This window comes from Belonocnema kinseyi, chromosome 4, assembly GCF_010883055.1.
Source record: "Belonocnema kinseyi isolate 2016_QV_RU_SX_M_011 chromosome 4, B_treatae_v1, whole genome shotgun sequence".
Classification (NCBI taxonomy): Eukaryota; Metazoa; Arthropoda; class Insecta; order Hymenoptera; family Cynipidae; genus Belonocnema; species Belonocnema kinseyi.
In genome coordinates this window covers 113,422,261-113,438,564 of record NC_046660.1, presented here as the reverse complement: position 1 = coordinate 113,438,564, position 16,304 = coordinate 113,422,261, and the positions used below count along the sequence as shown (strand labels likewise).

The 16,304-nt window shown below is 31.0% G+C and overlaps 1 protein-coding gene across 1 annotated transcript in view; it reads left to right on the top strand.

The window, feature by feature from the left end:
• Positions 1-16,304, top strand: part of LOC117171287 (tuberin) — a 32,600-nt gene that overhangs the window by 4,036 nt on the left and 12,260 nt on the right. Inside the window, exons 5-12 of the mRNA XM_033358436.1 lie at positions 2,892-3,066; positions 3,151-3,351; positions 4,725-4,866; positions 4,954-5,102; positions 5,213-5,385; positions 5,628-5,796; positions 6,009-6,230; positions 10,457-11,661. Coding sequence (XP_033214327.1) covers positions 2,892-3,066; positions 3,151-3,351; positions 4,725-4,866; positions 4,954-5,102; positions 5,213-5,385; positions 5,628-5,796; positions 6,009-6,230; positions 10,457-11,661 — 2,436 coding nt within the window. The remainder of the gene's footprint in view (positions 1-2,891; positions 3,067-3,150; positions 3,352-4,724; positions 4,867-4,953; positions 5,103-5,212; positions 5,386-5,627; positions 5,797-6,008; positions 6,231-10,456; positions 11,662-16,304) is intronic.

Below are 16,304 nucleotides of genomic sequence, written 5' to 3'. Positions count from 1 at the left end.
TATTTTATTTACGAAAAAAGTTCTTAGGTTCAAAAAAACATTCAGTGAACCGAAAAAGTGAGGTCGGTAATATAGGTATTTAGCTGTGTCACATGCCCTTAAAAGGATTTGCTCGAAAGCGCATTTTTTAGTAGAGTAATAAAAACTCGGTATGCCGCAGGATGTCAGGGGATATACTATATTTTACCCTCATGCAGCGTATTCTTTCAATTTGTGCAATTTTCTGACCTTTTACAATTTAATTTTTTAAAGTAAAATACTAGTGCCCTCCTAACCTAAAACATGAAAAATTTTCAATTTTTGTTTTTTCAAAAAACACGAAGTTTTGTGATTTAAATAGTTTAGTTTTGTTTATCAACAAAACTAATTCCAAGTAATGTCAAATTTAATATAAAGATAATCACAATTTTCAATTTTCATTCAGCATCACCATATCTCGAAAGCATATTTTCAATTTTGTAAAGAAATTAAAAATTCTACTTTTAATCGCTACGCGCAGCGAACCGATTTTCAAAACCTGTGAAATTGTAGCGTCAGCATTCTCTATCGACTTTTTTGGAACTGGTTAACATTTTTTGATCAAACTTTGTTTATCCGTATTCACAAACTGAATAACTCGGGAGCCTGTTTTTATTAATTTATTTTTGTGACTAAAAATAGAATTTTTATCTTAATGAGCAGCCGAATCCGCTCCAAATTTAGGTTAGTGTCAGTTTCAGATTTTCAACATCCATCTCTATTTTCTCTTAATAAGTGGATAACTTTTTCGAATCAAACTTTTTTGACCTCACATCATCAATACTTCAGCTCGGAAGTGCACTTTTGTTTTATCTGTCAGCCTTCAATTCAGATTCCTCGAGTTTTGCAATTACACATTTATTTGAATCAATCACCAGCATTCAACCAAGTGAAGTTAGCTGGTGGTTTGAGTGAAAATACCTTATGTTTAAACTGTGATATGCCACCTGGTGACAAAAATCCGAACTGGAAATAATACGTTATGTTTTAAAGATCCATGTTAATTTTTTCATAAAAGTGTTTTAACGATTTTTTTTTGTAGAGTTTAAAGTATTTTTTGGTTAATAAAAATAAGTATTTATCAGAAACAAAGGATTTTTATATGGGATTTACATATAATACTGTGAAAAAACAGATTTTTAGTTAGAAATAGTTTTCTAACAAAACAAAAATCGATTATTGTACTATTTATCGTGTTTTTAAAAAGATTAAAAACTTAAATGGACTTATTTTGAAGAAACAATTAACGAAAAGTACATTTTTATTAATTTACATGAAATATTTACTTTTTAAAAATCTGATCTATAAGTTAGGTTAGAATTCGTATTTAAATTCCAAACATCTATTATTAATATTCTTTGCGTATTCTGGATAAATGATGTGACGAATGCAATAACTCGACAAGCGCTCGAAAAATGGTCCACCCGGGAAAATCTATCGACAAGAAAAAGTTGCCGAAACGTAAAATATAATATACCTTCGTAATCATCTTTGCACGACCGACAAATTGGTCTTATAAAACATTTTCATTCGATAATTATGACTCAAGATAAGCAATAAAAACTTAGAAAAATTTCCAATTAAAAATCGATGCTTTGTAAGACACAACTCGCGATTATTCGGCCGTTTGTTGATAAAAATGCTTGACATTTGCATGGTGTATCTTCAATATATAAACGATGACTATAAGCAACCGCACTTTGTTTAAAAATCTCATATGTTTTTATTTTGTTTTGAAAGAATTCGGTTGTTTTTTGGCGCTGCTACTTTGTGACTTAGGAACAAAGGCGGATAAGTGGAGCACTGGTCGAAGTTTCCGAAGCGTGGTTTTCGTTCGGAATCAATTTGTCATCAGACAAAAACAAAGAAGTTAGTTTTTTTAAACAATGTACGTTGCTTACAGTCATCGCTTATATATTGAGAACAAATTTCAAGCTGTGTTCAAGTTGTGTTTTACAAAGCATCGATTTTTAATCGGAAAATTGTCTAAGTTCTTATTGTTTATCTTGAATAATAATTATCGCATGAAAATGTTTGATAAGAAAAATTTGTCGCAAATCTTAAGGTGAATACGTAGGTAAATTTTGTTTTACGTTTCGGCCACTTTTTTTTATCGATAGATTTTCCCGAGTGGACAATACTTCTACGCGGTTTCGAGTGCTTGTAGAGTTGTTGCATCGGTTGCGTCAAACATTTTCATTACATGCGTTAATTAAACTTTATTTAAGTTTAAAATCCATTTAAACTTACATAAAATAGTGAAATAATTGTTCTTTTTAACTTGTTTGACAAAAATGTGTGTTTTTTTTTCATTGTATGACATGGAAATTCTATCTAAAACTATTTGATATTGATGAAGATTTTTTTTTAGTATTCAGTTATTGTTTTATGCTTCAAAAAACAATCGTAAAAAGACTTTTATGCAAAAATTAAAATAAATCTTTAAAATTTTACCGACTCTTTCTAGTTCCAGTTTTCGGCACCAGGTGGCGAAATGGTAGACCACCATTCCCATATATTTTTGAGAAATGTTTAACACTGTCGCCAAGTTTGTCAAATTTCCAGTCGAATCCGCAGATTTTAAACTTTATTTGATTGTGGTTTAGCGTCTACAATAGGGTTCTATAGTAGTACAATTTTTCGCAGAAGAATTTTCAACCTAATCTATAGAATTTCATTACAGACTCCAAAAAAATACAAAATCATATTATTTGAATTATAAGCATAAGGTTTTATGCTAGAAATAACGAATTTAATTCACTAAATATTGCTTATTACTTGATGTAAAATTGAAATCTTGAAAGGAATAAAATAAAAAAACTAAATTATTAATAGGTTAGACTGTATAATCTCTATAATGTTTAATTTTCCAGGTATATTTGTCACTTATGTTACTGCAGTAATAATGCGGATATTGTCTCGGGATGCTTGGAAGCTCTCGACGCAATTGTATGTTACAGTAATTTACAGCCTGATTCGTTAGAAACTTTTATTATTGCCTTATGTCGTAGCGTGAATGCCGAAACATATTGTATAATAAGTTGGAAGGTAAATTATTTTTAATGATAAACATGTTTCCGTGAACGAGGGACAAGTTGTACATAAAAATGTTTTTTTTTTTTAATCTTTTAGATTATGCGTAAACTGTTAGGAACTCACATGGGTCATTCGGCTTTGTATACAATGTGTCGTTTGTTACAAGAGCCAATATTTCAGCGAGACGTTCGTTTACTTCGAGGTGCCGTATTTTACGTTAACATGGGCCTTTGGGGAGCACACAGAATTCCTAAATTAGAATGCACTCCTACCTCTGTTTTGCCTTCGTTTTATCAGGTTTGTAAAATAATTACAGAAAGGCGATTATTTAATAAAAATACTTTATACAGCTAATTGACTAATTTCGTGATATCTTTTTCTATAAGAATACTCATTTGAATATGCAAGCTTTACATAAAAATATTCTTTTATTTTTGGAATCTGATGCAGCTAAATGCTTTTGATTATTTTTTCATATCTACTGTAATAGGTGGTTTCCCATACTGATTGAAAAATGAACTATTTTTTTTAAATATTATATTTTTTTGCAAAATTCATTTTTTCTGTTTAAAATGTACCTCTTTTGATGGAAATTTGTCTTTTTGGGTTGAAAATTCAACAAATTGGTTGACATTTTTTTTCTTGACTATATAATATTTTTGTTAAAAAATCAACTATTTTGTTGAAGTTTTGTTTTTTAAAAGAGTTCAACTATTTTGGATATAAAATTAACATCTTTTTTTGATTTAAGTATTAACTATTACATTTTTTGTTGAGAATTCATCTTTTTTTTTGTTAAAAATGCAATTACTTGGATAAAAAACACTATTCTGTTAAACATACATTTTTTGAATGAAAATTCATCTTTGAATGTTACAAATTCAACTGTTTGGTTAATAATTCCACAATGTTTTCGAAAAATTAACTATTTTGTTAAAAAAAATATTGTCATTGCTCAAAAATTCGTCTTTTTGGCTTAAATATTCAACTATTTGGTTAAAAATAAAACGTTTTATAGTTGAAATTTAATCTTTTTTGTTTGAAAACTTGAACAATTGGTTGAAATTTCATCTTTGTTGGTTCAAAGTTGAACTCTTTTGGTGGAAAATTAATTTTTTTGGTTGAACATTTTACTGTTTCTTTGAAAATGCCATATATTTCGACTTAAAGAATCTTCAGTGTTTCATGTTGAATGTAATATGGTACTAAAAGTGTTTAAGATCGATTTAGAAACAAAATTTTATCTGCATACACATTATTGATCTCCTAGGTGGAAAGTTGTTTTTATACATAAAAGAAGAATTTATAACGGTCAGGGAAAATGAAAAATTGGTCATGTAAAAGACAGCGAACTTAGAAATTGGGATTTTCTAGCAACTCTGTAACATCAAGAAAATATTAAATTAATAAAAAACATAACTTCGAAAAAATCTACAAAAACATGGTCTCCGACAAAGTCATCTTATATAACAGAATTACACAAAAAGTCTTGCAATGAGAAAATAATAAATCCGTTAAAAACAAATGAATAAATTCTAATAAAAATTAGCTTTAAATCAATTATTTTCAAATTTTTATTGCACTAATAAAGAATAAAATCCAATTTCTATACATTGAACTTATGGATTTTTAAATTTAATGCCTATTTTCACTTCTATTATTTTTTTAAGGCTCTTCAGTGCAATCATCCCATTGTTATGTACGAAGTAACACTCTCAATTCAAAGGTTAGTACATAAGTACGGTGCAACACTTCAGGAACCAGCGTGGAGTATTATTTTAGACATAATAGAAGAAGTTATTGCTCATATAGGTTGGTATTTACAATTTATATCCATAGTTTTAAAATGTTTGTTGAAAAGGGTAAATTGGAATATTAAAACAAACGAATTGTTGTCAGAATCCAGTAATCAACCTGCAACGAGACAAGTATCAACAAGTTTGCATGAAACGATTAGCAGTATTGAGGAACTTCTTGATGTTAACTGCTTTAATGGTTGTTTACATAGGTTTTATGAGCTGGTTGAAAGATGCTCAGAGGCAAGACCTGTAAGTAATAACATTTTTCTCATTTGGAAATAGTACTTTTCTTCCATTCGTATTTTTATTGGGTTTTCAGTGGTAGAAGTGGATATATAGTTTGTTGTTTTTGTATTTAGGAAGCATCGATTTTAAAACTAATCGATTATAGAGCATCATTCATAGATCCAACTCATTATCAGTGGCAACATAAGCTGGGATTGTTGATGGATCGTTATTACAAAGTAGAAACCAGAACAAATATTAGAGTTAAGGTTTTGGACGTTTTGACTAATGTGATCCAAGTCAATAGGTATTATATGTAATACTATTATAAATTTAATGCTTAATATTTTTTCTAAATCAAATTTATTTATATAATTTTCTCTAGAGTTATCCACTCTTTAGGCTCTTTAAAGAGTCTACTTGAAAATTAAATTAAAACAATCAAACTTTTCTGTCTATGTGACAATTTCGATCCAAATAAAAAATTTGATATACTGCAACAGCACGAAGACGACGAAAAGAACTAAATAGAATGCACTCTTTCTTTAGGTCAAGGTATGAAGACGAAATTATAGAAAGGGTAGTAGTTCCTCACGTACAGTATATAGAACAAGACTCAGACATTACGATACGAACTGAGGCTGCTCACCTTTTAGTCGATCTCTGTCTCGAGTGCGAAACGAAAAGATGTCTGGAATTATTAGATATATTAGAAAAGGTAAAATCACTTATATTTTAATATTATAAAATAGAATATCCGGTATAGAAATTGCGTTTCTTTTCATTTTCGAATAAAAAGGAAAGTTTTGTTTTAATTTTACAAAAAGATAGATTCTGTTATAATTCGCTCTGAAGCTGAAAATAATATACCATTATATTTCACTCGACATTAAAAAAATAAAAACCTGTAGCTTTCTGTAATATATGCAGATCATCAACAAACCTTTCGCGATGGAGGTACCCGTGACTATGGACACCGATATTAAAGACGTGAAGACAGCTGTTGTTGGCGTTATAAAAATTTTAACAATAAAATTATTTCGCCTGCCATCAAACCATGCTATACGAGCTTATAAGGTGTTGGCTAACCACCTAGAACAACACTACAAATTCCCTATCGTCTTCCAGAATGTTTCTACCATTCGTTACTTGGTAAGTTCCATTCAATTAATTTGCTTCAGGGTGGCCAATAAATTCTAAGAAATAATGAACTTCACGAACAGACCATTTTTTGGATTGTAATCATGTTTGCTCGTCTTTCATATTAAAAAAATGAAGCTTTCTAAGTTGAAAAGTTTGTTATTTTAAGTATTTAAAACTGCAATCTGCATTTAAACATTTAAAGTGAACCCCTTAAATTCGAAGAAATTAATTGTAGCGTCGAGAATTGAGCTCCAGACAATTCTCCCGTATTTAAGGGCATGTGATACTCACAGTTTCACCGGCTTTTTTCCCACAAAAATTAAAATTTTTTAAAACAGAATTCGGAGATGCTATAAAATATCATAGCGGACGTCCCCGGACTCTTTTTTATGGATAATAACAAAAAAAATTGATTGTGCTAAATAAAAATTTTGTACATATGTATTATTTTGAGGTTATGTCGTTTTTCATCTCTGCCTTTCCGATAATCTGGAAATTATTTATGAAATAAACTTTTTTGATTGCCTGCAAACAAGGTTAGTTCCGGGAGATTAGTTACTATGTTTATTTGTAAGTCCAAAGTTTTCGGCTAAAAATATCGTGTACTTTGGAAGTAACGCTCGGGTGAATTGTAACATACATAACCTCGAAATATACACGCACGTTGTTAGCAATATCAAAAAATATTTGATAAAAAAAATACAAAAAAAGTGTGTGGGGATGTCCGTTAGCATGTTCGCTATCATTTCCCAGATTTTGAAGGCAAAATATTTCTTATCCTTGGAAAAAAGCCGGGGGAATCGAACACTAAAAAAATCAATACTATTTCCTAAGCGCGATGCAAATTAATCACATTTTGCTAAATTAAAACTTTTTTGAATTAATCTACAGAAAAAGTGTGTATGAGGACGTCCGTTAGCATGTTCGCTATCATTTCCCAAAATTTTTTGACAAAATATTTATTACTCTAGAAAAAAAGCCGGGGGAACCTAAAACTGGTAAAATCGACATTTTTCTAAGTATCACATGCCCTTAAAGTTTCTAGCTCGGCAAAATTTTGTGTCAATAAGGACGTTTCTGTTCCGATTATATTTTATGATATTTTGGAAAAATAGTACAATATTTTGCGTATTTTTTGAAGTGTGACTTGAAAAAGTGCTTCGAGTTGTGGCAAATCACTCTTCTGTGATCAGTCGCTAACATTCTTATTTTTTAAAGGGAGAGTTAGAAAAGTGGTTTGAGTTGTGACAGATCACTCTTTTGTGACCAATCGCTGACAAGTATTTTTTTGAAGGGAGACCTGGGAAATATCTCGAGATGTAACCAATCACTTTTCTGTGACCAGATACCGAACTAAAAAATTAAAATACGGCAAAAAATGTATTGCAGTGCAAATACGACAAGAAATGACGTATCTGTATACACTACGTTGATGGTATATGAAGCAAAAAAAGAAATAAAAAACCGATTCAATTTCGAATGAGGCAGGTTTTGTGCTTCAAGTCGCAGAATCCCTCTGCGATGAAATATAATGTTTTTAGAGGAAATTAGACGTTAATAAATGCAGCGAGACAATAACATATTGTCAATTTGAAAGTCAATTTAAGGAAAGTGCTAATTTATAAAAATCAAATCAACCGATAATTAAGGGGATATTCTGATGTAAACCCGTAAAAATGAGCACATATTCAACAATTTTTTTTTAACTATTGATCCGGAAGCTATAGCTACAATCGTTTTCAAAACGACCGATCCCGATCTCAAAAAAATCACTTCACAATAATACAAAAAATAAAGAACACTTGAGACTGATATGATCACTTATTGAAATTGAACACTCATTATTGGAGCATGCATTCTGGCATCAGAATTTACTATTATTCGCGAGCATGGTACGAATGGGACTTGTGTCTCAATCTGTCTTTTTCACGATCTCCTCAGTAAACGAGTCAAAACCGGATCTAAAGACAAAGGATGGACACTTGAATCAATAATTTAATTAATGTAAGAGTGCACCGCGTTGATGTCGGTCTCAGAAATAGTCACGATAGTCGAAATTGAACAGAAAAGGGACAAAGTCATATTAATTACAAAACCTTCTTAGGGAAAGAAAACATTTCTTTTTGCATTTCTCAATTATTAAACTTATTTTAGAATGTTAGGAAGCCAACTTGAATAGGCTTAAAAAATATTAACATTAGGCGACACGTACTTTTCCCACAAGTAAAGAAAAAAAAATCTTCCACTAAGTTACGAGTATTTGAGATTTGACTAAGGAAGACATTCCTCTGAGTTTTATGTAAGGGATATATTCTCTGAAAGCTTAAAACTGGTTAATTAATTTTTACAATAATAATTGCATATTTAAAAAAAAGGACTTTCGGGCGGTTTTTATTTTTGCCAAGTAAACAAATGAACAAAGCTTAATGTATAATACGTCATTTTGTATTCGTAAGACCTGCACTTTTCAACTACACTTTTTCTGACAGATACATATAGGCTTTTTTCTGCATGTTAGCACTACAAGAATCCGAACTTAAATTTCAGGTAGGATTTATTTCCCCAAATAAGCCTTTTTTCATAGGGTACCTTGAGTAAACAAATAATTCTTGCTCTTTTTTTATATCTTGCATAGTTTACGAAAAAAATCGAAAATTATATTTTAAGAAAATAATACTCGCAGAAGATTTTATGGAATTACGCCTTTTTTTATCCTTTCTAATATTTTTTTAATGTTTCTATATACGAAATGACTCGTGTGTTGGAACTCGGATAATAGTTGAGGTCGATTATAATCAAAGTAAATTAGTAGAATATCTAGTTCATTTAAGGGAGTGTTCTGATGTGACGGGTAAAAAAATGGATTGTTTTTTGTTCTATTTTTCAATAATTTATGGTCATAGAAGTAATACACGACAGCCGTTTTCGGCGATTAGGCATTCGAGACAGCTGTCGTGTTCGTGTTTATATATGCATATATATATATGTATATATTTCGTCGTTAAGAGACTCTGCGAGTTCAAATGTAGAACCTGTCTGATTTGAAATAAATTAAAATCCAGAAATTGTATGATTAAAAGTTCAACAATGTACTTGAAATGTTTTTTCTTGTGAACTAAAATTCATAAAAATGTTAGCACTAAGCCAAATTTAATTACACGATTTTAAATTTAATGTCTTTAAAAATGAAAATTTCTCGCAATAAGAATTTAAAAAATCAATTTAATTTGTAATTTTCCTAATTGAACGCTTAAAAACTAGAGGGCTAACAACTATCATGTTTAAATTCAAGTTTTCAAGAATCTGTTTAACTTAAGATCTAAAAAAATTAAGATCAACATTTCAAACTCAAAGCTTTCAGAGTCTGCGCGCAACTTCAGAAGCATTTCCTATCGCACGGACAGAACCGTACAAGGTGTCATTGGATCCCTAAGATCATTCAGTAATCGAGGCGCTAAACAGGAAAAAGTCGCTTCGGCTTTCGCAGAACGGGCATGAGAGATCAAGAATTTGCTGTCAGATCTCGTAATTAGCGATTTCTTCATTCGTTTTTCTTCGACAGTTGCAAGAAGATCGCGCAGGTACGCTGGTGTGACTTCGCGTGTGACACCAGACTCTTTAAACGTAATCAATTTTAGAATTAGGCATTGCAATCTGAATGATTTTTATTTTTAAAAGTTAAAAATTAAACGTATAAAACTCGAAGTCTCAACGCTTTAAAGGTGAATGTGCTTCAAACTTTCAAAATGAAGTCTTTCAAAATTGCATAGTTTTATATATCATGTGAGATTTAAAGTGATTGAATAGGTTTTTTTTAATCATAAAAATTTCGGCTCTTTCCTGTTTTCCAGCCAAACGGCCGCCCTGTTCTCTTTTAGTACGTAAGGTTGCAAGCCCGTGTAATTAAAATAGTAGAATATTAATTGACTGACTTTCATCCGTATGAATCTATTTTAGTATATTTAATTAGCCATGGTTCAACTTTCACAAACTTACTATAGAAAAATGCCTTTCGTAAGGGAAGGGGGTTAAAAAGTTCGAGAAAAAGTTTTTCGCATTTTTTGAACGACCCCTTAACAAACAATGAAAATGATCGATAAAGTAATTTTATTCTTACCTTTACCTGCAAATTCTAATTTTAATGGTAACACAAATAAAAGTATAGCTTTACTGTGGAAAACTGAAGGTATTTTATATTAAACTGCAGTTTTAAGATTAAATTGATTTCCTTACAGATTTTTGAGTGTTTCCTAAAGTTCAGGGCGAACGCTCTCTATCATCTCGGCTTTCCAGACTCCTCCACTGGAACTGTAACACGTTTTAGTCCTTACCTTGCATTGGAGCACTTATCAAATGACAGAATGAGCACCGGAAGTGGCGGTAGCAGTCCTCCGCCTGCAAGTCCTGCTTCTTTGCAGCACATCTCCTGTCATGTTACTCAAATATCTCTGGCACATGCTTGCAGAGCAGTTATCTCCTGCATCCGACAGGAGAAGGATTGGAAAGTCCTGCAGTTAATATTAAAGGAAATGCCTCAGGTGATGCAAAATCGTGTTCTTATTCTCTCGAGACAAAACGATATCCACGAACTGACAAGCGCGCTCTGCTCCATGGTGAGCGATAAAAGTTTGAGATTGCCAGAAAGTCTCAGCAATGTACCTCTCAAGTTTACTGTTTCGGAATTCAAAACCCATGTTTTTCCAGTCCTTGCCTCATTAGCATCTTACCATGCATATTTACAGCCTAGCTTACAACAAAGACTGATTCAATGTTTAGAAGTTGGTCTAACTGCTAGGTGTGCCAGCCAGTGTGTCACCAGTCTCACTACCTGCACTTTGGAGATGCGAGACGCTATGAATAAACTCTTCACAGAAGTACTGCTCAACTTATCGAAAATCTCGGCCACCGTTCATATAGCTATTCCAATACTCGAATTTCTTTCGACACTCACAAGGCTACCAAAGGTTTTTGCGAGTTTCATTGGAGATCAGTACATGTCTGTCTTTGCCATACTGCTGCCATACACGAATCCCTATAAATATAATCATTACACAGTTTCACTGGCTCATCACGTGATTGCTGTGTGGTTCCTGAAGTGTCGGCTCCCATTCCGTAGGGACTTTGTTAAATTTATCACGACTGGACTTAAATCCAATGTCTTAGCGCCTTTCGAGGAGGGGCATTTGATGAAGTCGGACTTTAATGTTGTAAATGAAGATTCATCTAATCGAAAACGTAGTTCTAGTCTTACGGAGCAAGGCAGCAGAGGGCGGAGGGAGAGACCGATTTTATCAAATCGAATGATGGGAGAAAACAGAGCTTTGGATTTAAAACCCCCTATCGACGAAGCGTTGATGGATTTTCACGCAGAGCTCACAGAGACTTGTATTGATCTCATGGCGAGATACACGTTTTCGACATACTCGGCTCGACCTAAGCGGTAAGTGAACATACCACGTGTTAATTTAGGAGAGACAAGAAATTCCAATAACTGTTTTATTAATTAATCAGATACAAATCTCTAAACATATCAAAACTTCCAATATTATCAACTTAAGAGTCATTGTCAACACGTTGAGCTTCTTAAGTTCTAAAAATTTTCAAAATGTCCATGAATTTACTTCAGAGTACATCCTAAAATCTAAAAAAAAGCTGAAAATGCCCAAGAATATTGTAATTAGGCAAAAAAATCAGAAAATGAGCAGGAATCCACTTTCAAGGCTGCCATTTATTAAGAAATGAAAATCATTTAAAAATATTTTGTCTCGCCGTCCTAATTAAAAAGATACATCAGTGGCATTTTATGAAAAATTAGTTTCTGGTATCATTGGATTCTTAAGAGAATGTTACATCTGACTGAGTTTATAAAAATGATTAATTATTCATATTTCTTGCAAAAAAAATTCTGCTTAAAAACGAGGAAAGTTGAGAAATACAAGAAACAAAGATGCGCAAAGTACTTTGCGGGTCGCTAAATTAGTAAAGGGTATCTAATACGTCATCGACATACACATGAAAAGAACCTAAAGTACTTTGTCTTTTTGACTTGTAAAAGTGACCGAGAATCTAAGGTAAATAATTCCCGGATAAATTCGGCTATGCAGTAGCAAGTGACTATGTTCATTTTGCCTTGTATTTTCGACTTTTCGCGAGTCGTAAAAACTTGCACGTCCATTTTCTAATAGAAGTTCTAAAAAATCAATTTTTTGTTTGCAAACAATGAAATAACACATTATTGTCATCCAAAAAGTTACGTAAATTAATAAAAATTATATTCGATATTACAGTATTTTAGCCAAACAAGGGACATTTTATGATCAAAAACAAAAAAATTCTTTGGGCCCTTTTTGAAAAGTGTCGAATTTTAGGTTTGATACATATTTTTTCAGATAACTTTGGCTAATATTTGAAACTTCAATTTACGATTTTAACGTCAGTAATCAAATGTCTAAATTCAATAAGATAATATTTTATTTATAGTCAGCTGTTCAATTCAAACTTTCAATAGAATAACGACATTAAAAGAAACAATAAAAACATCTCAGTTGATCATAAAGGTCGAGTACTTTATTAAATACTGTATAAAAAAGAATCTTATTGAATGCAAACCGTTTATTATTGAATTTGGAAAGTTAATCAATAATGTAATAAATTGAAGTTTCAAATATGGGCCAATTTAATTTCAAATCAGACAGAGAGGTCCAGGTTAGGGGGTCAGAATAAATTGGCCATTGAACATATCACTCTACTACAGTGAAAATAAAAGGATACGTATTTCATAGTTTAGCCGAAAAAATAATCTTAGAAATTACGGGAAGTACGAGCTGTTCAGGTTATCGTTCCAATTCTCAGAAATTGTAAAAACTGACAGATTTCTTTTTAATGCAGTATTTTTTACTAATTAAGTATATTAATAATAAATAAATGATCAATGTTCGTAAATAATGGTAGAATACCTGATATATCGAATAATTAAAACAAAAAGAACATTAAAAAAAAATGAAATGGCACCTCTATCTGAAAATATTAAAACCTTGTTTTCACGAAAAGTCTACATTTAAAATTTTTTATTTAAGTAGGGGATATTGCTGACAATATTTGCTACATTTTTCATCAATGCTTTCTTGTAGGTAAACCATTCTTGTAGCAATAACTTTTTTTTCCTAAATTATCAAGTTTGTTAAATTTCGGGCAAATTTCTAAGAAAAAGGGTTACTATGACGAGCAAAAAGTTATTAAGAAATAAAATTCCTACACAAAAGTCTTTTACACTTTTTAAAAGGTTGAATTCCATCGACTTAAATGTTTACGAATATTGTCGAAAGAATCATAATTGTCCACTTCTTTATAACCATTGATTAAATTTGATCTAACATTACTTTTTTATATGCATATGCAACTTAAAATTAACTGTATGTTAAAAGTTGATAAAAATAAAATATTTTTTTTCCGTTTAAATTACAAAAAATTAGAATAAACATTAATTTACTGAAAAATAAGTGATCTATGGGAGATCATATACTAGCGAAGACATCGAATGCAGGGACAGACATTATTGATAAAGAAAACATTTAAGTCGGTGTAATAAAACCTTTTGAAAATTGTAAAAGAGTTTTGAGTAGAAATGTTAATTCTCCATCATTGATAAAGAAAATATTTAAGTTGGGGTAATAAAACCTTTTGAAAAGTGTAAAAGACTTTTGGGTAGAAATGTTAATTTTCCATTATTGATAAAGAAAATATTTAAGTCGGTTTAATAAAACCTTTGAAAAGTGTAAAACACTTTTGGGTATAAATTTTTATTTTAAACATATATGTATCTACTCTTTACATTTACCATTTTTATTGGCAGTTTAAGAAAAATTTTAAAAATTTAAATAAAAAAAATAGATTTCTTACAAAAAAAAGCATTTATAAAAAATATAGCCAGAAATACGCCCTAAAGAAATAAAAGTTTTAAAAAATGTACTTTTTGAGAAAATCCTATTTTAATATTTTTGTAGAAATAGCCGTCATTTTGTCAATTTTTAAAATTACTATGTTTTCTTCTGATCATTTGATAGGTAAAAGATTCCTTTATCTTTTACAAAAAATTATATCCAAATATATGTAATCAGTAGAAAAAATCAGGAAAAGAAAAATCTGTTTTTTGACAGATTTTGATATTTGGAAGGTTAATTTCTATAGCCTGTAATTGAACAATTCCATGTCAAATCATCTGAAGAATTTCATAGCTGTTGAATACAATTATATGAAGATATATTTTTTACTATTTATAAATAATAGGACGTAGTTTTTAAGTAATATTTTTTGAATTTTTTTGTTGACTTTTTAGATTTTTGTCAGAGACAAATTTTTAAACTGATTTTTTGAAAAAAGTCCATCTTTGATTTTCTCTAATTTTTATATAGGTTGTTATGCCAATAAAAAAATTGTAGCTTACAATATCATCTAAAAGCTCTGTAAATATAAAAAATGGGGTCACTCTTAGTTTTCAAAAAATTATTAAGAATATGGGCCGTGGCATTGTGTGCGCCCAGCGCTAGTGAGTGTGAACGCTGAAGTTCGTGCATGCGAGTATAATATTCGTCTACTTTTCGTCTATTATTTACATGGTTTTTCAGATCGTCTGCATCGTTTCGGCGTACTTTTTAAAGTATTTCTCGAAAACTAAGGGAAATCCTATTTTATATTTACAAGGCTTTTAGAGCACATTGTAATATCTATAAAAAAATTTACTGAAAATCAGAAATGATTTATTTTTTTCAAAAAAACTGTTAAAATTTTTTGTTTGAAAAATCAAAGTGTTGGGAATTTTAGTTTTCATAAAAGATTTCTATAAAATGTCGTCATTTCAGTTATAAATTATCAACAAGAACATGTTTTCACGACATTAAACTCACCAAAGGTATGAAAGTTCAAAAAAAGGACAACAATTTGCAATTCACAACGTCTCCTAAGTTTTCTGAATTTTTCAATAATTATTTTAGGGTTTTTTTTCAACACCTAAGAGAACAGATACTAGATTTCATCAAAATTACTAACAATAGATTAAATTCTTAAGATGATGTAACACGGAATTGCTACATTTCTTAGATAATTTTTTTTCGGCTAAACTATGAGATACATGTAAAAAACTACGAATTTTTTGCCGACGTTTCGTGAACATTGCAGTTCACATCTTCAGGGCTGACCTGAAACTGAGGTATCAGGTCATGTTGTTCTTAGGTATACTCTTTACGATGCTTGTGATTGGCCAGAGCGCCCCATCGTGGGGACTGGTCGAACTTCATTGGCCAATCAAGTATTTTTTTTTAAAATCCAGGAGAACGGAAAGCCAAATCGGATTGGTATTATATCCATTGTCCCTATTGATGTTATTAGGGTGTTTTAAGATTTCTATTGCTTCTCTATGTTTTCTTGGAAATTTGTCGTGCGTTTTTGCAATGACTGATGTTTCATGAAATAAAAAGTTATGTCCTGTTTCGATATGATGTTCAGTACAACCTAGCACGCTTCCTCGCTGCAAAACAAAATCCTTTTACAGGAAACTCCATCACTCACGTCGAAAACTCATTTGACTTTATTAAGAAGATACAACAGATTCACATTCAACCCCAAGACATCATAGTGAGTTTCGGCATAGTATCTCTTTTTATGAAAGTACCAATCTCGGATACATTTGATATTATTAAATCTTTCACAAACTTCCCTTCCGAGCTCGTACCTGTGATAGAACACTGTCTCAATAATACTTACTTCTCGTTCAATAACCAATTCTACGAACAATCCTCGGGGGCAGCAATGGGATCCCCAATCTCACCTGTAATAGCCAATGTCTCTATGGAATATCTAGAAACTAAAATCTTCAACTAAGCCAAACTTAAACCAGAATTATGGTTCCGTTACGTTGATGACACATTTGTCATCTGGCGACATGGACGAGGTGAAATAAGTAAGTTTTTCGATTTTATCAATCATTTACATCCTAATATCCAGTTCACCATGGAAATAGAGCAAAACGGAAAATTGCCTTTCTTGGACGTATTAGTTTACAAAAAATCTGATAACACATTAGGACAT